This window comes from Dermochelys coriacea, chromosome 2 (genome assembly GCF_009764565.3).
Source record: "Dermochelys coriacea isolate rDerCor1 chromosome 2, rDerCor1.pri.v4, whole genome shotgun sequence".
In the NCBI taxonomy this organism is placed as follows: Eukaryota; Metazoa; Chordata; order Testudines; family Dermochelyidae; genus Dermochelys; species Dermochelys coriacea.
The window spans coordinates 268,841,909-268,864,518 of NC_050069.1; the positions used below are offsets into that span (position 1 = coordinate 268,841,909).

General features: G+C 41.7%; 1 protein-coding gene across 1 annotated transcript in view; it reads right to left on the reverse strand.

The window, feature by feature from the left end:
• The window catches only part of SMARCC1 (SWI/SNF related, matrix associated, actin dependent regulator of chromatin subfamily c member 1), a 188,956-nt gene that overhangs the window by 135,480 nt on the left and 30,866 nt on the right, over positions 1-22,610 (reverse strand). Inside the window, 5 exon segments of the mRNA XM_038389503.2 lie at positions 1,301-1,419; positions 2,173-2,298; positions 13,817-13,892; positions 17,691-17,760; positions 21,127-21,196. Coding sequence (XP_038245431.2) covers positions 1,301-1,419; positions 2,173-2,298; positions 13,817-13,892; positions 17,691-17,760; positions 21,127-21,196 — 461 coding nt within the window.

Here is a 22,610-nt window from a genome sequence, read left to right on the forward strand (position 1 = left end):
ATGTTGCCTCTATATAAATCCATGGTACACCCACATCTTGAATACTGTGTACAGGTGTGGTCGCTCCATCTCAGAAAAGATGTATTGGAATTGGAAAAGGTTCAAGGAAAGGGCAACAAAAATGATTAGGGGTATGGAACGGCTGCCGTATGAGGAGAGATTAATAAGACTGGGACTTTCCAGCTTGGAAAAGAGACGAGTAAGGGGGGGGATATGACAGGTCTATAAAATCATGACCGGTGGGGAGAAAGTGAATAAGGAAGTGTTATTTACTCCTCCTCATAACACAAGAACTAGGGGTCACCAAATGAAATTAATTGGCAGCAGGTTTAAAATAAACAAAAGGAAGTATTTTTTCACACAACACAGTCAACCTGTGGAACTCTTTGCCAAAGGATGTTGTGAAGGCCAAGACTATAACAGGATTCAAAAGAGAACTCAGTAAGTTCATGGAGGATAGGTCCATCAATGGCTATTAGCCAAGATGGGCAGGGATGGTGTCCCTAGCTTGTGTTTGCCGGAAGCTGGGAATGGGTGACACGGGATGGATCACTTGATGATTGCCTGTTCTGTTCATTCCCTCTGGGGCACCTGGCATTGGCCACTTTTGGAAGACAGGATACTGAGACAGATGGACTTTTGGTCTGATGCAGGATGGCCATTCTTACATTCTTTATCTTGTAAAAACCCTTTCAGGCCTTCATATATCAAAGCAACATAGAAGGGCAAAAACACAATAAAAATCATTTGCAGGTCACTAATAATCAGCAAGGGCTGGTTTGCATTAGGAAAGTTGTACTAGTGTAGCTAACTGGATTAAAAATTCTCTCTAGTTATCCAGGTGCAAACTCCTCATTGTAGACATTTAAGATTTTTTGACTATTGAACAACTTAAATTGGTTCAGTTTAATTCAGTAATTTAAAAGTGTAAACTAAAATGATGTAAGCAAAGGTTAAACCTTTATAAATGCATCTACCTACATGAGGGTAATTAGTGTAATTCGATCAATCTACGAACATCAGGAATACTTTTCTAATATGGACAAATCCTAAGTCTCACTGTTAATGATATCTGCCTCTCAATGGTGGAGTTCTCATTAGGTTTAGAATAAATGACTGCACCAAACTTTGCTCCATCTGCAGGCAAAATTCATACATTCCAATTGCAAACACATGGTTACATTAACAACAGTTTGATGTAGGGGAAGAATGGAGGAAAACAACTTGTTTCAAGAGCTTCCTCTGCTCCAGTTTCAGCCTGAGCAAAGCTCATCTTTGGTTGTCTGATCCTGACACTCACCCTTTCTTTCCAGTCTTCTTCCTTGATTCCACGGGAGTGGGGGGAGGGGAAGGTGAATGCTTTCTTTTCCTGGTACTTGCTGCTGCTTTCCGGTCTCTTCTCTCAGGGCTACGGACGGGCTGTTAGAGAAGCAAAATTGTCAGTCAGTACCAATTACCACAGCTCATTGAAACTAAGATTGCAGATCTCTCCTAATATGCCCTGCATCCAAGGTGCTAAAACAAGAGCACTGCAGCAGCAACCAAGTTCAGCTCCAGAATACCCACACTGCAATATGAAAAGTGGCCTGTACCATTTCTACAATTAACCTTTAACTGCTGGCATGGCTGTCTGCCACAGAAATGGGCTTTTAAAACACCACAGGGTCCAAATACAAACTTTTGACTTGTTTGAAGCACTGGGTCCACTCATAATGGGAAACGTTTGGCATTTAACCTTGAACTCTGACTAACTTCTAGGAATAGCTACTGTTTTCAGTGTTTTCCCCAGGTATAGTGACAACTGTGGGTTAGTGGTGTACTTCAGGCCAAACAAATTTGGAAATTAAGATCTTAAACTGCTTCTGTATCAATTTAGCCCCAATTTAAGTTTGTGGAGGGGAAAAAAAAAAGCAAAGTAGGCCCCAACATTTATATTTTTTGGGGAAAAAAAGACACCTTGCTGTGTCAAAGGGAAACACCAAGTATGTCCATTTTCCAGAAGGGTGCAACATATATGCATTTACCAATGACCTTGGTACCATTAGCTCCTGAGAGACAGGCATCTAATTTAACAGCTTTGATTCCCAAGACGCCTGACTTACATGGTAGTAAAGAACACAATTAACACTGCTAAAAAACAACAAGTCATCCACCAACAGAGAAATACCATACCTCTTCATTCTTCATAGAGATTCGCTGGCGAAAACTCACTGGCTTCTTGTTCTCATCCACCTCATAATCCTCTTCATTCATCCATTCATTGAATATATCCGTGTCCATAATCCATTTGGCATGAACCTAACAGCAAATCCAACAAATCTCAATGTCAGTAAATAGACTCTCACTAATGCCAAGGTTTCTGAATTAGCTTTACACTTGAACACAAGCCTCCATCACCAATCCAGTAAGACTAAGAAAAGGGAGTACTATAATTTGGTTATCAAAGTTGGAGGTTTTGGAAAGCATTTATTGGTTTCCTATGTACCAAATTTAAGACACAATGACTGCATAAAGCAATGCAACAAAATAATTATGCCAAGTCTATTGACTTCCTCCTTATTTCCGCTGCTTAGTTATTCTAAGTCTTTTGTGCTGGCAGGTGAGAGCTCTTGTTGGGACAATTCTGTATGAACGTGTCACTTTGAGACTAAAGATACAAAAACTGCACTCTGTACAAAAACCTTTAAGGCATAACAGGAAACATCTTGGTGGTCACAATCCAGGTCCCAGTGGATAGCTGTCCCCATCACACACAAAAAAAGTAATGCTCACAGGTTTGTCGGCAGTCTCAACAGAAAGCTCAAGGACTGAACTTCCCTCTCATTCTTAGAAGTAGGGGAAGCTTGCATTGATGCCATGCCTGTTCTGGGAATGAAGAGAGAACCGTAGTCCCTTGGACAATCATTCTCTTAGCCTGTACTGAAGTCACACATATGTACAAATATATAGTACATTCCAACATGGACACCAATCAATGAAGCTGACACTTATGGAGTAGAGATTTGGGAAAGAAACATCTATCAGCTGAGCAGTACTAAAAGCCTTGTAAGATTCTGAAAGGGACACATCAATGCCACTGCTTCCCATTATCAAGCCTTATTAGGCTTTTCCATGCAGTTCTAAAGACTGATTTGTAGCTACAGGAGACTATGCAATAAGTTTTTATTATGGACAATGATTCATATTTCTTAAAAAGCTAGCTGAAAAGAGAAAAATTGATTAAATATATGTAATGTCAACATTCCTGGACAATACCATCTTTTGTCAGGCAGTTTCAGTAATACACGCTCACCTAGTCACCTTTTCTGAACTACACCTTAACAACAAATACTAGTGACGCTTTGACCTCTAAAGACAAAAGCATGGGGGAGGGGGAAATAAACAAACTCTTCACTTCACACTTTAAGTGCTCCAGTGGGCAACCATTTTTGTCAGCTAAGGCTTTTCATGAAATTCAAATGGCTTCACGGTCAAGCAATAGTCAGAACACATCATCCCTGCCTTCATCCTGCTTGAAAGCAACACTGGCTCCACCAGGTCCAGGATTCCAGAAGCCTGGAAGATAACCAAGAGATACTCTGCCACAGCCAAAGGAGCAAAAGGGAGGGGAGGAAGCAGAATCAGAAGTGAAAGAGTTTTCAGCTAGCTATGGAAGACTGTCTAGAAAACCAGATATTGATTTACTTGGAAAACCTCTTTGAATGGGCTTCTAGTTTAAATATGTGAGTAATAAAAATGGGCTTGAGCTTGACTTTAATATTTAAAACAAGATTTAAAGAGCTATTTATAAAATCAATTGCACCGCTCTCCAATCATCCAACCAAAGATTAATTTTCTTCACCTTATCTGACCACAAAGACCTCCTCCTGCATTGATGCTAAACAAATTAGTAACAAAACACAACAGCATGAAATGTTCTTCTCTATATATAAATGAATAAGCAGCATAATTGCAATCTTTATTACAATTGTTTCCTTATCTTGTTTTCTTTCAATGAACTAAATCAAGAGAGAAACCATTGTGCCACAAACAGACCTCTAATCATGTAAAAGACCTAAATAAGGCTGCTATTGTTGTTTTGAGCCCTAACAAATTCAATAGACCAGAAAGTGTTGATTTAGTTTTAATACCTAACAGCAGCAATGGTCAGAGTTCCAGTTAAATTATAACCCTTTTAACAAAAGCAAGATGTTAATAACTGTGCAAATGTCACTATAACAATCCATCACTGCTTTTCATACATATGTTGGAAGGTGCTACACTTTCAATGTTATTTTTGTACAATTAGCACAATTTTGGCATTGTCCAAATGCTTTTGGCAAGCTGGAATCAATCCAAGGGACATGAACTGTGCAATGTGCTCAACAGAGCTTGCAGAAATTGGCATCTATTTCAGGACTGAGCCAAACCACAACCAGACTCAAGAGCTTAAATCACTAGCACGAACGCAACAAATGGGCAAATCTAGGCAAGCCCTTAACGGATTCTAGTGATATCACCCCCAAAACAGCTAAGAATTGATTTCAATAAAGTGAAAGACCACAGCAAGAGTTTATTTTCTTCATCACCTTTAAAATGGAAGGACCTAACTGAAAATGGTTAACTTCTCTACGCAAGAAGAAATCTGAATTTTAATTTCCAATGCTTTGGCCACTGCTATCGTATGTTGGGGGTTTAAAGCAGTTCCTACAACAGCAATCCTTCATAATTCTATACAAAAATTCAGTTATTGCAGTGCTTTCTGCTTTTATTACACCCTTCATCGAAGGATGTCGAACCATTTTACAAAAAAACCATTGCTAATTATTTCCGTAACTGCTGTTTGAAATGTGTTGCTCATGTTCATTCCACGTTAGGTGTGTGTGTGGCATGTGATCTGTTGCCAGATACCCTTTGTGGTATCCGTCAGACTGATTCTAGTGCCCTTTGGACCTGTGTGCATATGCGCTGGCATAAGGGGCGCTGCTGGTCACATACCCTCTCAGTTCCTTCTTGCTGGTAACTTCGACAGAGGGGCACAAGGGTGGTTCATGGAATGGACATGAGCAACACAAAGAATCATTATAGAATCATAGGACTGGAAGGGACCTCGAGAGGTCATCTAGTCCAGTCCCCTGCACTCGTAGCAGGACTAATTATCTCGACCATTCCTGACAGGCGTTTGTCTAACCTGCTCTTAAAAATCTCCAATGATGGAGATTCCACAACCTCCCTGTGCAATTTATTCCAGTGCTTAGCCACCCTGACAGATAGGAAGTTTTTCCTAATGTCCAACCTAAACTGCCCTTGCTGCAAGTTAAGCCCATTGCTTCTTGTCCTATCCTCAGAGGTTAAGAAGAACAATTCTTCTCCCTCCTCCTTGTAACACCCTTTTACATACTTGAAAACTGTTATGTCCTCTCTCAGTCTTCTCTTTTCCAGGCTAAACAAACCCAATTTTTTCAATCTTCCCTCACAGATCATGTTTTCTAGACTTTTAGTCATTTTTGTTGCTCTTCTCTGGACTTTCTCCAATTTGTCCACATCTCTCCTGAAATGTGGCACCCAAAACTGGACACAATACTCCATTTGAGGCCTAATCAGCATAGAGTAAAGCAGAATTACTTCTCGTGTCTTGTTTACAACACTCCTGCTTATACATCCCAGAATGATGATCTCTTTTTTTTGCAACAGCGTTACACTATTGACTCATATTTAGCTTGTGGTTCACTATGACCCCCAGATCCCTTTCTGCAGTACTCCTTCCTAGGAAGTTATTTCCTATTTTGTGTGTGTGTAACTGATTGTTCCTTCCTAAATGGAGTACTTTGCATTTGTCCTTATTGAATTTCATCCTATTTACTTCAGACCATTTCTCTAGCTTGTCCAGATCATTTTGAATTTTAATCTTATTCTCCAAAGCACTTGCAACCACTCCCAACTTGGTATTGTCTGCAAACTTTATAAGTGTACTCTCTATACCATTATCTCAATCATTGATGAAGATATTGAACAGAACAGGACCCAGAACTGATCCCTGTGGGACCCTACTCGTTATAACCTTCCAGCATGAACAACGGATGACTACTCTCTTGGAACAGTTTTCCAACCAGTTTTGTACCCACCTTATAATAGCTCCATCTAGGTTGCATTTCCCTAGTTTATTTATGAGAAGGTCATACGGGACAGTATCAAAAGCTTTACTAAAATCAAGATATACCACATCTCAAAGAACAGTTATGGAAAGGTTAGTAACTGTTTTTTTCCTTCTGAATACATTCTATGTTAGGTTACTCACAAGCAGTACCCCCAGAGGTGGGCTCAGAGTTCACGGACTTGCCAGTTTCAGGAGAGTGGTATTGCTGTAAGCATCAACCAGGACCTGCTGGGTGATGGCATAGCGAGATGCGAAGGTGTATACAGATAACCAGATTGCAGCCCTGCAGATATCCTGGATTGGGACCTGTGTGAGGAACACTGCTAACGAAGCCTGGGCTCTTGTGGAGTGAGCGGTTAAGATGGCCGAAAGTGGGACATTCGCCTGCTTGTAGCACACCCAAATACATATGGTTATCCAGGCTGACACAGGTAGCCATCTCACCCTTTTCAATACTGCTACGAAGAGTTGCATGGATGTGCGGAAGGGTTCAGTCCTCTCCATAGAAAAGGAAAGGGTATTCCTAATGAGTCCAATGAGTGAAGCAGCCATTCCTCAGAGTTCTTGAGAGGCTCCAAGAAGAAAACTGGCAGGAAAATGGTTATAGAATTGTGATGCCACCTTTGGCAGAAAGACTGGGTGGGGACGCAGTTGGACCTTGTTCTTGAAGAACAGTGTGTAAAGCAGTTTTGATATAAGGGCCTTGGTTTCAGAGACCCTTCTGACCGATGTGATTGCTACCAAGAAGGTGACTTTCCAAGAGAGAAGCAGCAGAGGGCACAATGCTAGCGGCTTGAATGCGGGGAGACCCGTGAGTCTCAACAGAATAAGGTTTAAGTCCCATGAGGGGAGGGAGGGAAATCAGCTCATGAGGCTAGAGCTTCTCCAACTCCTTGAGAAACCGTATCATCTCCTCGTGGGAGAACACTGACCTGCTGTTCACTGGAGGGTGGAAGGCCGAGACTGCTGCTAAGTGCATCTTCATAAATGTGAAGGCTGGTTCCTGCTCCCCAAGTGCAGCAAGTAGTCCAAGATACATTGAAGGAAGATCGAGACAGAGAACTTGTCAAGATGCCCATGTCGAGGAGCATTTCCACTTGGCAGGTAGGTAGCCCTGGTAAACGGCTTTCTACTGCCTAACAAGACCTGCCGGACCTGTTCTGAGCAAGCTTATTCTTCTAGGTTCAGCCATGCAGCAACCACACAATTAGGTGCAGGGAGGCAAGGTTCAGGTGAAGCAACTGGCCATGGTCTTGTGAGATTAGGTCCAGACAGAGTGGGATTGAGAGTGAAGATGCTACTGACAGATCAAGGAGTGTGCCAAACCAGTGTTGGCATGGACATGCCAGGGTTATCAGAATAACTCTCTCCTTGTCTTATTTGACTTTTAGGAGAACCTTGTGAACCAGAGGGATCCAGGGAAAGGCACAGAATCGGAGATCTGACCATGGGAGCAGGAAAGCATTGGAGAGGGAGTGCGGGCTGTGCCCATACAGCAAGCAAAACTGATGGCATTTCCTGTTCTGTCTGGTAGTGAACATAACCGCTGGGGGGGAGGAGGGAGGGGCACCTTTAGAAGATTAACCTGGTGACCTCTAAGTGAAGGGACCACTTATGGTATTAGGAAAAGGATCTGCTGAGGTGATCCACCAGTACATTCCAGGCTCCTGGGACATGTGACACCTCAAGAAGAATGGAGTGCTTCCCGCAGACGTCCTATAGACATAGGGGCTGAAGATCAGGCTCCTCCCTGCTTGTTGATATAGAACATGGCCATGGTATTATCTGTCAGGACTTGCACCACCTTGCCTGAGATCTGGGGAAGGAACACTTGGCAAGCTACACATATCGCCCTGAGATCCATGACATTTATGTGCAGGGAGAGTTCTTGGGGCCAGAGGCCCTGAGTCCTGAGGTTGTTGTGGTTGGCTCCCCACCCTAAGTCTGATATGTCCGAGATTAAAGCTACAGATGGTTGAAGAGTAGCAAAGGGCACCCTCATCATTATTGATCTTGGGTCTTTCCACCATTGCAGGGAGGCGAGGATATGGAGAGGAACTGTGAGTATAGAGTCTAAATGGTGTCTGTTGAGGGAATATACCTACACAAGCCACATCTGGAGTGGGGCAGTCTTGCATGTTGAACCACAAATACATGCCACCATGTGCCCCGTTGCTTGAGGCAAATCCAAGCTGCCGTAATTGGGTGGACCATGACATTGGATATCAGGTCCAACATGGTCCTGAACTGGGCCTCTGGCAGGAAGGCCCTCCCTTGAATCAAGTCAAGCACTCCCCAATAAATTCTATTCTCTGAACCGAGACAAGAATTGACTTTTATAATCAGCAGGCCCAGTGCTCAGAAGGTGGTTTGAACTGTGATGATGCTGTTCTGAACTTGAGCTTGCCAGCCTTTGATCAGCCAGTCATCAAGGTACAGGTAGACCTGGATGCCTCGCCATCTAAGGAAGGCTGCTACCACCACCCATACATTTTGTGAAAATCCGGGGGGCCACTGACAGGCTGAAGGGAAGAGTAGTGAATTGGTAGTGGTGCTGACCCTGAGACAAACCTGAGAAATCTTCTGTGACCACAGAAAATAGAAATGTGAAAATATACATCCTTTAATTCAAGGATGGTGTAACAGTCTCCTGGATCCAGACAGACATGTGGAACCTGTTTCTTGAGGTATCTGTTGAAGTGCCGCAGGTCCAGGATGATCCAGATTTCCCCTTTGGCCTTTGGGATTAGGAAATATCAGGAGTAAAAACCTCTTTCCTCTCAAATCTTGTGGAACACCTCCCCCACCCCCATTCATAGGAGGGGCTGTACCTCCTAGGCGAGGAGATGCTTGTGAGAAGGATCCCCGAAGGATGGACGGAGAAGGAGAGTTGGAGGGAGAGGTGGATAAAAATGGAAAGGTATAGCCAATTGTCACTATACTTAGAACACAACAGTCCGATGTCATGTATGACTATGCTGGGATAAAGTGTGACAGATGGTCCAAAAGTAAAAAGGGGAATGGATCCGAAACGGTGACTGGTACAGCAGCCTTGTGTGCACCTTCAAAACACCTGCTTGGGCCCCCTGGAGTACCTCTGAGACCCTGGCTGGGAGGCTGAGTGTAGTTGGCGCCAGTTATATCCTTTCCCTTTGTAGAGCTCTTATCTTACCGAGAAACAAGGAGGTTGTTGGGATCTGAAGTGCTTCCTGAAAGCCAGCAGAGCATAAAAAGGCCGAAGAATCGTAGGGTGGCCCTGGAGGAGCTTTCGGAGGGGAGGCCCTAGATGGACTGTTGGACCTTGTGAGAAAGCTCGGAGGAATGGAGCCAAGAACGCCACCTCACGGTGACAGTGGAGGCCATTGTCCTGGCTGTCACATTGACTGCATTCAGAGCCACCTGGAGAGAAGTCGTAGCCACATTTTTACCCTCTTCCAAGAGGGCAGCAAATTCTTGCCTTGCATCTTGGGGCAGGGAGTATTTAAATTTAGCCAGTGAGTCCCACAGATTATAACTGTATCTCCCCAGCAAAGCTTGCTGGTTAGAGCTAGGTAGTTGAAGGCTACCTGTCTAATTAACCTTTCTTCCGAAAAGGTTGCGCTCAAGTGGCCTTGCCTGTCCCTCATTCGCTGCAGATGCCACCAGAGATCTTGGAGGAGAGTGCGAGTACAAGTATTTGAACCCACTCACTGGCACATAATAATTTTTCTCTGCCCTCCGTGAGGCGGGGACAGAGAAGAAGGAGTTTGCCATAGGGTCTTGACTGGTCCAATCGCCACCTCATTGATGTGTAAGGCCACCTTGGAGTAAGCTGCTGCAGCCAGGATCTCAGTAAGGCTGTGGGGTGTCTCTTTAAGCTCCTCAATTTCCAGACTCAGGTTCGCAGCTACCCATTTCAAAAGGTCCTGATGGGCCCTGAAATTGCCCTCCAGAATCAGGCCATTGCGTCCTGTGAAAGCCTTGTGTGGAGAGGATGAGGAGGAAGTTTGCACAAGAGGAGGGGTTCCCTCTTCTTCCTCAGCTTCAGTGATGTCCAACCAGGGTTGGACCAGAGTTGGGGTCTGATGCTGAACAAGAAGGAGTGGTAATGTGCCTCCCGGAAACCACCGAGTAGGAGCGATAGGAGGGAGGACCCAGTGCCAGGGGAAATCTGGCCAGGTGCTGGTGGGAGGACTGGTACTGAAGTCCGGTGGTGCATAGGTTGGATATCTGTGGTGAGCCTGAGGTTGCACATATGGTTCCCCTTTGACTCAGAAGAGAGGTCTCTCTCAGAGACCATGGAGGAGCAGTAGCTGATTCTGTCACCATGCGATGCTGAGGTTCCGGGACCGGTGGTGGACCAGAGATGGTTGGGACACTGGGATCAGGATTGGATTGCCTCGACAGGGTGCCAGGGGGCCCTGTGCTGGGAAGGAGCCTGATGCCTCCTGTTCCTTCTTGATTCTGGACATTGGAGCTGGAGGGTGTCCCAACAGAGCTGGAGACGACCGGGAGAGAAAGTAGGACCCTCGCTGCTTGAAAAGCCTCTGAGATCGACGGAACAGCTAAGGTGGCTTCCGGTTGTTGGCGGAGGGTCCCGCACCAGACTCATCACTCTAGGCGGAGTTGCCATCATGGGCCCAGGAATGGAAGAGTGGCCTCGCACTGGTCTCACTGTGCTATCTTCCCTCTCTGCACACGTCTTTCTTCTTTACTGGTGAGTGCTGTCTGTTGGTGCACTGCTTTTTGTGCTTTTTCCTTGGCACCTAGATAATAAATAGTGCCAGGAAGAGCTTGGTGCCAGAGCAGCACTTCGCCCCAATGCTGAAGTGCTTGGTGTCGGATCAAAGCAGCTCTGCTCTGAGTCTGGTCTGAGGACAGCTTCCATGAAGATAGCCTTCAGCCTAATGTCTCTGCCCTTTTTAGTGCATGGTCTGAAGTCGCAACAGATCTGGCACTTGTCCTTCATGCGAGTCTTCCACCAAGCACTTCAAGTAGTTGGAGTACGGATCACTCATAGGCATAGGTTTGCCATAGAAGGCATAAGGTTTGAAGCCTGGGGATCATGGCATGCCCAGCCCCTGGAGCAACTGAGTCTCTTCATGATAGGATCTATTTACACTATGTACAATAATATTAATTACAAAAACTATACATACTAAACTATGATAACTAAGAACGAAGAGTGAGAGTCCAAAACCTCTGGGAAGAAAGCCTTGCCAAAGCAAAAAGGATTGGTCCAGCAACTGTCACGGGTGGTAAGAAGGAACCGAGAGGGTTCGTGGCTGGCAGCACTCCTTATACTGGTGCATGAGCGCACAGCTCCAGAGGGCGCTAGAGTCAGCCCAACGGATACCACTACAGGAAAAATCTATGGCAATGGTGCATGCAGTGTGCACACACCTAACATGGAATGTACATGAGCAAGCACTCGAAGAAAAAACAAACAGTCTCAACACAGCTGTGAGGTAAGTGATATAAGGATCACATCATCATCACTGAAATACAGCTACCTCTTGGATGAGACAAATTAGTTATCAGAGAACCTTGCAATGCTACATAACAATTGTGGGAAGTGAAAGTGCAAGGCAATTTTAGACGAGAAATAAAAATCAGCGGACCTGGAATTTGCCTCTATTACACCAAATGCCCCAGGGGCATTGATTCAAGTACTACAGAAAGTGGTGTTGGGGATTCAAAAAGAACTGAATAAGTGTTTTTTCAGAAAGTCTGGACAGCCATCTGTCTTGGATGGTTTAGACACAACAAACCCTGCATCTTGGCAAGGGGTTAGCTAGATGACTCAATGGTTCTATGAATGCCCAATATGCTGTTAAAGGAGCTGTAATACTGGAATTGCCAACTTTCAGAGGAGACACTGTGAAGGGATGAAGCAGATAGGAAAGGATTATGAGCTGCTTGCCTGTCACATAACTCAGCTGGGATTAAAGAAAGGGGTGTGTCTTTCTTTCAAGACTAAGAGGCCAGGGGAAAGACCTCTGTGTCTGCAGCATGCTTTGATCAGGGGAATTTGTTTGTTTTATGTTACTTCATATTTTGTGTTTTAAAAAAAAAAAACAAACAAAAAAACCAAAAAAAACCCCCCAAAGTTATGTCCTTAGGCAAGGGCCTGAAACAGACTCTGCGAGCATGGCACTGATGTTTCCTTGGCTGGAGAGATACTGATTACCTGTGGGGATTAAAAATACCATGGCACTTTTTCAGAGAGTCTAAACCAAAAGGGACCCACTGTGTTAATCTAGTCTGACCTCCTATATAACACAGGCCACAGAACTTCCCCAAAATAATTCCTAGAGCAGATCTTTCAGAAAAACATCCAATCTTGATTTAAAAATTGTCAGTGACGGAAAATCCACCACAACTCCTGGCAAATTGTTCCAATGGTTAGTTTACTCTCACTGTTATAAATGTATACCTCATTTCCAGTCTGAATTTGTTTAGCTTCAACTTTCCAGTCACTGGATTGTGTTATAACCTTTCTTTTCGAGATTGAGGAGCCCATTAATTAAATATTTGTCCCCCATGTAGGGATTTACAGACTAGTCAAGTCACCCCTTAAATTTTCTCTTTGTTAAGCTAATTAGATAAGCTCCTTGAGTCTATCACTATAAGGCATGTTTTCTAATTCTTTAATCATTCTTGTGGCTCTTCTCTGAATCCTCTCCAATTTATCAGCATCCTTCTTTAATTTTGGACACAAAATGGTATAAAGCATTCCAACAGTGGTTGCACCAATGTCAAATACAAAGGTAAAATAAGCGCTCTACTCCTACTTGAGATTCCTGTTTATGCAACCAAGGATTGCATTAGCCCTTTTGACCACAGCACTGGGAGCACACTTTCAGGTAATTATCTACCTCAACCCTCAAATCTTTCTCAAAGCCACTGCTTCCCAGGATGATAATCATACTCCTGGGGGATTCTATTTAACACTTACATTACAGTAATGCCCAGGGACCAACCAAATCAGGGTCCAATCATAAGGATGCCTCCCTCATGTTCTAGGCAGATCTCAGTTTGTATATTACAGTCTATCCAAGTTCCCCCTGAAATTTGATCACAAATGGTATTTTTCCCACTTTCAGTCCTCAACGGTTGTATGATGATGCTATGCCCAACTAAACAGTTGCTAAGTTCTACCTCAGCGGTGGCTGAAATTTAGTGGTGAGTAAAGAGATTCTGATACTACAGAGCACTTTGAATGAGGCCTAATTAAATGTAAGAGATTATCCTTGGCATAAAAGGGATGTATTATTTCCTTTCCCGTTCTTTATAATCACCAGAAGCAACATTTGGGTCAACTCCAAACCAAAGAAATGTGGGCGTTTTATGTTAATTGTGATACTAAAAATATTGATTTTGACTTTTTCCATGTAAGTGGGAAAGACTGCATGCACATGCATCTGTCGTTAGATGTTTTGCTGCGTGTGTGTGCTCTTTTTGTGTGCTGTACTGACTGTGGCCAAATAGCCCATACAACAGCTCTGGTCGAACTGCTCAATAAATCCACAGACTCAGTTTTTAGCCTCAGGGTCATACCAGACCTTTAACACAAGGCCTTATATCTCAGGCCCTCTTTCTACTACATCATCATCCTTCCAAAACACCCTCCAGAACAGCACCTCAGGATACAACATACTTAAATAGCACTTCAGAACAATTTTTTTTAAAGGCTCTCACCTTCCATGGTTTTTCTGGAATTGGAGCATCTTCAATTTCAGCTTCAATATCACTAGCATGAACCCAAGTATCATAGCTAAAAGGGAAATCAGAAGAGAAAAAATGAATTGGTCCTCTTGGTCGTTTATCCTAAAAATCACTGGCAACAGTGTTTGTTGAGCCATCAAAGCATGTTCAAATCATACCACTAGGACAGAATGGTGTCAAGTTATTTTCTATCATAAGAACATTTGCTGGCTTCTCCAGAGGAATATTAAAAAAAAAAAATGCAGTGGAAAAAGGAGTGATTCAGTGCAGCTGATGCAATACAGAAATTTAAATTTCTGAGTTAGAAATTTATAAAAGCTCACAACAGTGACATTATATATTTTCTGATAATTTCAGGTTTCGGTGGTGGTGAAGGAATTCCTGAGTGAATTCCTATTTCTCTGTACCATTAATTTATTAAGTTGCCCCCATGTTTCTTAACCTTATTGATTTTAATTAAGATTCATTAGACTCTGAAAATAAAGGGCAGCAATACAATCTTTCCCACAAGCCTCTAGTTCTACAGAATCCATCTGACCATTATTTTTCTGGTTTTAGAGTAGCAGCCGTGTTAGTCTGTATTCGCAAAAAGAAAAGGAGTGCTTGTGGCACCTTAGAGACTAACAAATTTATTAGAGCATAAGCTTTCGTGAGCTATAGCTCACTTCATCGGAAAATGCATCCGATGAAGTAAGCTGTAGCTCACGAAAGCTTATGCTCTAATAAATTTGTTAGTCTCTAAGGTGCCACAAGCACTCATTATTTTTCTGTTTCACCAAATTACGTGCCATCCCAAAAAATGATCGCTTGCAACAGTTCAACCAAAAAAAAAAGTCAGATAACTTTGTAATCAACACTAGGCATGTGATAAAGACCCCAAGCAGGCCACAGCATTTCTTTGCTCTCACTTTAATTGGCTGGATTGGTCTGATTTTTATATGGACACAGTTGGTACACAGAACTGAATATAACTGATGTAAAAATAGAAGTGTACTAAAAATGCTTTATTGCAAAATGAAGATGTAATTAGGAAGTGTGGTCCCATCCCTCCCACCTGCGAATCTGGTGTTCACTTCTGCTGGACACATACACACAACCCCTGTTGAAATCAACAAGTCCTGCAAGCATACCACAACGGACATTTTGGCCCTAGGAAGGGATTTTTTTCAATAGAAATTTTTACATTTAGGTTTGCAGATTCCTAGCATAAAGGCCATTTACACCAAGCTGTCATTGAAATCTATACAGTTCCTTGGGAAAATTTAGATTTACTTTCATGCTGGTTATTGGATGGCTGTAATGGGCATGCTTATAAACTAATTCTTATCTGCTGTAAATTTTCATCTCATATTCACGCTACATAGTATGGTGCAATTAAAGTCTAAACAGTGCCTTTGAGAAATAAGTTGGTGGGGTTGTATATTTAATAACTTTCAATCCAATTAGGTCAATATATAAAAGTTTTTTTTTTTTTTTTATTTTGTAATATTAAGCATACACACAACCCACACAGAAAGCTACCTGGGATCTGAAAATGTAGTTGTGTTCTGCCTCTTACATCACACCATCAGTAATAAAGATCCTCAGCTAACAGCTGTAGTTAGTTGTGGTTTTAACAAAGAGGGCAATTAATCATTGGAACAAATTAACAGAGAACTGGTGGATTTGCCATTTCTTGATATCTTCAAACCAATTTCAGGAACATATGCTTTAGTCAAACAAGTTATTGGGCTTGATACGGGGTAGCTGGGTGAAGTTTAATGGCCTGTGATATACAGGAGGTCAGACTAGATGATCTAAGGGGCTCTTCTGGGTTTATGATCTATGAAAATACAAAATGGGATTAGTCAGTGACACATACAAATGGGATATGACTGCCTAGGAAGGAGTATTGCAGAAAGATCTCGATATCATAGTGGATCACAAAATAAATATGAGTCAACAGTGTCACACTGTGCCAAAAAAAGCAAACCTCATCCCAGGATGCATTAGCAGGAATATTGTAAGCAAGACACAAGTAGTAATGGCTCTGCTCTATTCTGTGCTGATTGGGACTCAACTGGATTATTGTGTCCAGTTCTGGGCACCATATTTCAGGAAAGATGTGGACAAATTGCAGGAAGTCCAGAGAACAACAACAAAAAAGAAGGTCTAGAAATCATGACCTATGAGGGAAGATTGAAAAAAATAATAATAATAAAAATAGGCCTTTAGTCTGGAGAAGAAAAGATTGAGAGGGGACATAACAGTTTTCAAGTTCATAAAAGGTTCTTACAAGGAGGAGGGAGAAAAATTGTTCTTTTTAACCTCTGAGGATAAGACAAGAAGCAATGGGCTTAAAATTGCAGCAAGGGAGGTTTAGGTTGGACATTAGGAAAGACTTCTGTCAGGGTGGCTAAGCACTGGAATAAATTGCCTAGGGAGGTTGTAGAATCTCCATCACTGGAGATTTTTGAGAGCAGGTTAGACAAACACCTGTCAGGGACTGTCTAGACTCTAGATCAGTAGTTCTTAACCTTTACTGAAGCCTGCACCCCTTTGGTTCTCAAAATATGTTCTCGCAGCACTTATCAAAAACCAGAATATGTTCTCGCACCCCTTATCAAAAATATCTTTGAAGTAGGTCAGTTCTTTGAACCTAGATATATTTTTTGTTTGTATATTACAGGAATAGTTTAAAAATGTATAATGTTAATAAATACATAGGTTTGATGAAACAAAGTAGTTGTACTTAAGTGCCTGTGCTTAATTTGTGTTTTTGATGATTTACCTTCTAAAAAAAGCCTGGCATGTCTCACACCCCAAGAAAGGGATTTCGCACCCCCAGGGGATGCATGCACCACAGGTTAAGAACCACTGCTCTAGATAATACTTAGCCTGCCTTGAGTGCAGGGGACTGGACTGTCTTACGATTCTATGAAAAGGCACTGGACTGGGACTCAGGAGATTCAGGGTAAATTACCAGGTCTATCACAGACATTGAAGGAAAAGGTGCCATATCACCAGTCCATAATCACTGGCAGTATCACACTGAGCAGCTGCATTACTGTGTAGATTTTAATCTTAGGCTATGTCTACATTATGGATCATACTGGCATAGCCCTCTACAGGAGACACAGCCTATATTGACAGAAGTTTTTCTGTTGGTGTAGGACCACCACCTCTCTGAACTGCATTATCTATATTAACATAACTGTACCTAAACTGGAGATTTTGTCAGCATAGCTCTGTTAATTAGGGGTGCATTTTAGTAACACCGACACACACAGCTATGCCAATATAACTTTCAAGTATTATTAGAATGAACAAAATCTCTTTTCTCTAGTCCTGGGTACTGCAAAAATTACTAAGTCACTAGGAGCCCATACAGCATGAGTCCAATGCTCTGTGTGTTGGGGATTCTAGTCTGTGTTGTACAGTCATTAAAACCCCCCCAAAACAATCCAATCAGATGGTGTGCAAAATGGTGAAAAGTGTGTGTGTGTGGTGGGGAGGGGGGTGTTTAAACTTTTCTTTTACATAAAACCAACGGGCCTGACCCTGTGGCATTATTCTGAAGGACTAGAAAAAAAGAGCACAAGTACAGACCACACTAAGCTGGGATGTCACCATTTTGTTCTGAAAAACAATGTGCAAGTTCACTAAGCGTAATCACAGCTGCAGAGCAGAAGGTGATTTGACATCAGGAGAAATAAGACCCGCTAAAGTAAGAGGAACAGTTCATCTGTATGAGATGATGGATTTAATCATCTGCAATTTCAAACTTCTAAGATTTAACACTTCTCTTTTTTAATAAGCTTTTTCAGGATTTAGAGATGAAGGTTCTCTCCCCTCCTCCTTTCTTTACCTGTCTGGGTAAAAGCCCCAGTGCACCAACACCTGCTTATCTTTCTTCATCACAGGTCTCAACCATTCATCTGCAAAATGAAAAAAAAAGTCAGATTGAGATAGTAAGCTAACTCAAGCAGAGTGGCTCTGTCATAATAAGAGCAGGATTTATTTCGGGTACCTCTACCAAATGTCAAAGGAGGCAGGGAAGCTGCAGACTGTTTTTTAAGATACATTTTTTTAATCGAGTTACAGTGTGCTCAGGGTAAGCAGCAAGATATCATTAGCTTTTGTTTGGACTCTCATCTGTCCTAAAAACCCTACTTCTGGCCTTTGGACAAGATCTGCAGTGGGCCATTAGAAATGCAAGATCCGCAGTCCTGAGTAGCAGAGTGAGATAGGTAAAGAATAGAGCTGCTGCAAACATAGGGCATCTGAGCAGCCTTGTTGCCACACTACAATTTAAACAGTCTGTTAAAAAAAAAAAAAAAAAAAAAAAAGAGAAGAAGGCGTATTGTATTCCTTCTAGACCCCTATAGATTCATAAATGGACCCACTGCCAATTTGTCCACAAGAATAAACCCACTTGAAGAGTTTAAGTCTCCATTGCTGACACTGCAGACTTGAACCCTGAGATCACTGGCTAATCCCCAGACTTTTAGCACCCTGGTGACTGGTCAGTGTGTAAAGGCTTGAAAGTGGTCACTTGAAGGCATTGTACTAGAAGAGGGGGAGGATTTCTGGCTGATGGGAAGTAGAGCTGGGTTAAGACTTGCTTGCCCTTGAAAACTCTCCCTCTCCCAGCCTTCCCCCTCTCCCCCGATTCTAGCTGGTCATCTCTCCCTGCCTGCTGCTAGTTTCTAATTCTAACTTACCAGGCTGAGAACCTGGTATGGAGCATAGTACAGCTCCTGCAGTACAAGGTTCAGTAAGGGGCTGCTTAAGAGGCAGAAGTAAGGTGGAGAAAGCCAGGAAGTCTAGTTCCCCAGGACAAATATATCTGTTCTAACTACTGTAAGGTTTGAAGCCCAACCCTTTCCCTCCACAGGTTTTTCTTGTCAGAGCTCTGAATAGCCAGTCACTCATTCCCCTAGTTTGATTTACACCCATCAGCCTGTTTCACAGGAATTAAACTTCCAGATAAAGTGTACCAGATACAATCCTTAAAAATGCTCCTTTTTCAGGAAGATGGTTTTGAAGTCGGAAATACTAGCCTTACACAAGGGAAAATTCATAGATTCTAAAGCAAGAGGGGACCATTGTGATCATCTATTTGACCTCCTGTATTATACAGGCCATAGAACATCCTCAAAATAATTCCTAAGGCATAACTTTTAGGAAAAAAGTGTGCTAACTTAGCAGAACTTGTAAGGCAATGCCTACCTAGTGAGACTAGTAATCCAGTTCTAGTTTCCTTCATGCAGAACGCTATTACTAAGACTGTAATGACAATTGGTGCGTGGATACTGACCAAACCAGGGACAATGAAAATGAGTTTTTGCTTATCTTGCAGTAAGAGCGTGAGCATGGTTCCAATACAATTAGATAGGTATCTGGCATTACAGAGTCAATAGTGGTTTTTCTGAATGATGCTAGCTGTTTCTAAACGGTGTCTTAAAATATTCATTCCACACCCCACCCTGCCCCATGGCATTGGAGAAGGGGGAGAGGCATTTAGAAATTTGGAGAACACTACCCAAATTAATTTTTTAAATGTAGATTAGATTCAGAGTCTGAACTATGCAACAGTATTTCTTGAGTTCATGGCTCTATTGCAGTCAAGCTGTCCCTGAAGCTCAGTAAAGTCAGGACTTAAACAGAGCCATGTATCTCTATCTAAGAATATAGTTGCAAATTCGCCACAGATGTCAAACTGCGCTCATCCCTATTCAGGAAACAAATGGATTAAAGAGAGCTTCTGAACATAAATGAGGTAGTTATGAACCAGCATTATGTCCCTGGGAATGCAAAACACATTTAATAAGGGACGCCGAAGGATAAAACACAACATGCTGCAGTCTACACAGCGCTAAACACTCCCATCTAGTGGAAATGAGGTGTCAGGGCATAACACTATTTCAGCTTTCTTTGTGATATGTTTCAGAGTAGCAGCCGTGTTAGTCTGTATTCGCAAAAAAGAAAAGGAGTACTTGTGGCACCTTAGCGACTAACAAATTTATTTGAGCATAAGCTTTCGCGAGCTACAGCTCACTTCATCGGATGCATCCAATGAAGCGAGCTGTAGCTCACGAAAGCTTATGCTCAAATAAATTTGTTAGTCTCTAAGGTGCCACAAGTACTCCTTTTCTTCTTTGTGATATGGTGCATCAGGGAAATCCAGTCCCACAGAAAAAGTTAAATTGGACAATGAAATTTGAAAAAGGCACTTTTTGTTGTCTTATCTTAACAAGTAAGGCTCTTTAATAGCTAGCTAGATGTTGTACGATACAAGCATGATAAAATGCTTCTAGATTAACTATGTAACATCAGATAATAGTCTCAATGAGAACAGCAATATGGTCTTGATTTATCTAACCCACTCATTTCATTAATTTTCATTGATATTGCTTTCACTGCCGCTTGTGGCTTAACACATGCACCGGGAAGCAAGGATGCTAACCACACTTCTATCCCTATGAAACTATACAAAGTAGTTTTTAATTCTTGTGTGTTTTATTTTGGATCCAGTGTTCTCTACCACAGATCTAGCTCTGTTTCTTAAGAGGTACTCTTAGAAAAGCAGAACATTTAACCTTTTTGCCTATTCTTACATACTATCAATCCTGTCTCAAGTTAGTTTTCAGTGTCATTTTTATACTTAGTCCTGGAAGTGTCAACGTGGAGCTATTTTAGCCACAATCCCATTGAATACGAGTTGAAATACATACTTTTGTATGGATTAGTTCTACCACCCAGAGATCAGGGGCAAAACCAAATCATCAAGGTGAAGTCACTGGGAGAGGTGGTCCATGGTAGGTTCAGTCTCAAGCCCTGCTTACACCATCAATTCGTAAAAATTTTGTAATCTAATACCACTCTTTCCTTTGGCTTTTCCATAGTCTTGATTTTCCTTTGCATCTCCTCTAGATTATAAGTTCTGAAGCATAGAATGTGATAATCTGTTGTACATAGCACTGAGCTTTACACTGCCAGCGCTTAATGCTAATAGCACAGACTTTCACTCAATCAAGGCCTACATCATCATATGCTTTCCAGAAAATATAGTTCCAGATCTATAAAAAACACTCATTGTACCCCAACTCCCCCATATTGTGACGCAGATATTTAGGACTACAAACCATTTAAAGTCAAATCTTGAAAGTTACTGCTTTCTGAACAACTCTCAATATTAAGCTGAGTGCATCTTCGTACCTAGTGGTTTTGTATAGCAACCATCACTTTAGCAGTTAAGTGTTTTAGTTACAAGATTCATAGACAAATTCTGTATGATTTACCATCATCCAGTGAGGTAGGATTAGGATAAATATGGTGGGTGGCCTTTGCCTTCTCATCAGTGACGGTTCCCTATGGAAAAAAGTGAAACACTGCTTGAGAATCCATAGCTATACAGAAATAACTTCCTCCTACAAACAGAAAAAACTTTCTATTTCAGAAACATTAATGGGTCATTTTAGTTATAATATAGTAAGATCCCGAACCTAAAATGCTCAACCCTATTACTTCCAATATTCTAAAGGTATCAGAAATGTAGGTTACTGTTCACCTTTTGGAGGTTACCTCTTTTCCCTAACTATGCTTTTCTATATTTTAAGAAAGATTGCTTCTGGCACACCATCCTGTCTCCACCTGGTATTGCCTTGGCCCTTCTCACCTCAATCTTTTCTTTCCTCTCACTGCTTTTCTCTTTTTCTTTCCTCATTCTTCTCTTTCTCAAATCTCAGTCTATGCAAGTCTATTGTGTACATTCCTATGAGAAGATACCCATAACTGTGTTTAAATATAAACACACTTTGATTCAAACTGTAATTTTAAAGGGACACTGTCAACTTGATTTTTTTTTTTTTAAATAGACTAAAAAAATTCCGATTTCTGATGGAGGAGCCTCCTTTAAATAGTACGTCCTGAACTTTAAACAAACCTAAGAGTTCCTTTAAAAAAAAAAAAATTAGGGCTGTTCTGCTTTCCCTTTAATGTTTAAAAGGATCTGTTTAACAAGGGAAAAGACAAATATGAAAGAGAAAACAATGACACTGACAATATTCAAAGCTCCGTCAAATGCTCATAGTAAATTATAAAAGATACTCTATTTTCACTGACTTCTTTGTCAGAGTAATTTTAGGTGTTACTTGCAACTGTAAAAGATAAACATGTCTGTCTGAAAGTGTGTATTTTCAAGTTGATAGTGTCCACTTAAATATTATAATATTCAACCGTTTACTGTTTTTTTTTAAATTAGATATTTGTTAACTGAGGATGCCATATTGCTTGACTGGTGTATCTATAAATACAAAATTGCCTTTCCTCTGCATTAAAAACATCAAGATTATCTAACATAATACACAGAGCCTCAGTCACTATACAGCAGAAAGAATCACACCCAAGGGACAATTGGACTCTTCAAAATCTATGGAATTTTTCTTAGGTGGACGGATATGCATTTACAGAAATGGAAATGTTGTATAGCATTTTTCACACAAACTGTATTCCAAAACATATTTTACAGAATTAGATACTAGGACAGTAGAGAGCATATGGTTAAGTTACAGGAAACAGAACAGTGAATAAATCAAAGCATTCAGCAGACAAGGCTACCATCTGCAACGGGAAAAAAGTTAGGAGACCTATGCATGGGAGAAGAGACACACATTTAAGATGAGAGCAGAGTATGAGAGAGATACCACCAGACGGCTGTTCAGATGGCAAAGTAAATCCCATACTCCTCAAATTTACTGCTTTACACTTACATAGCCCGTTTCAC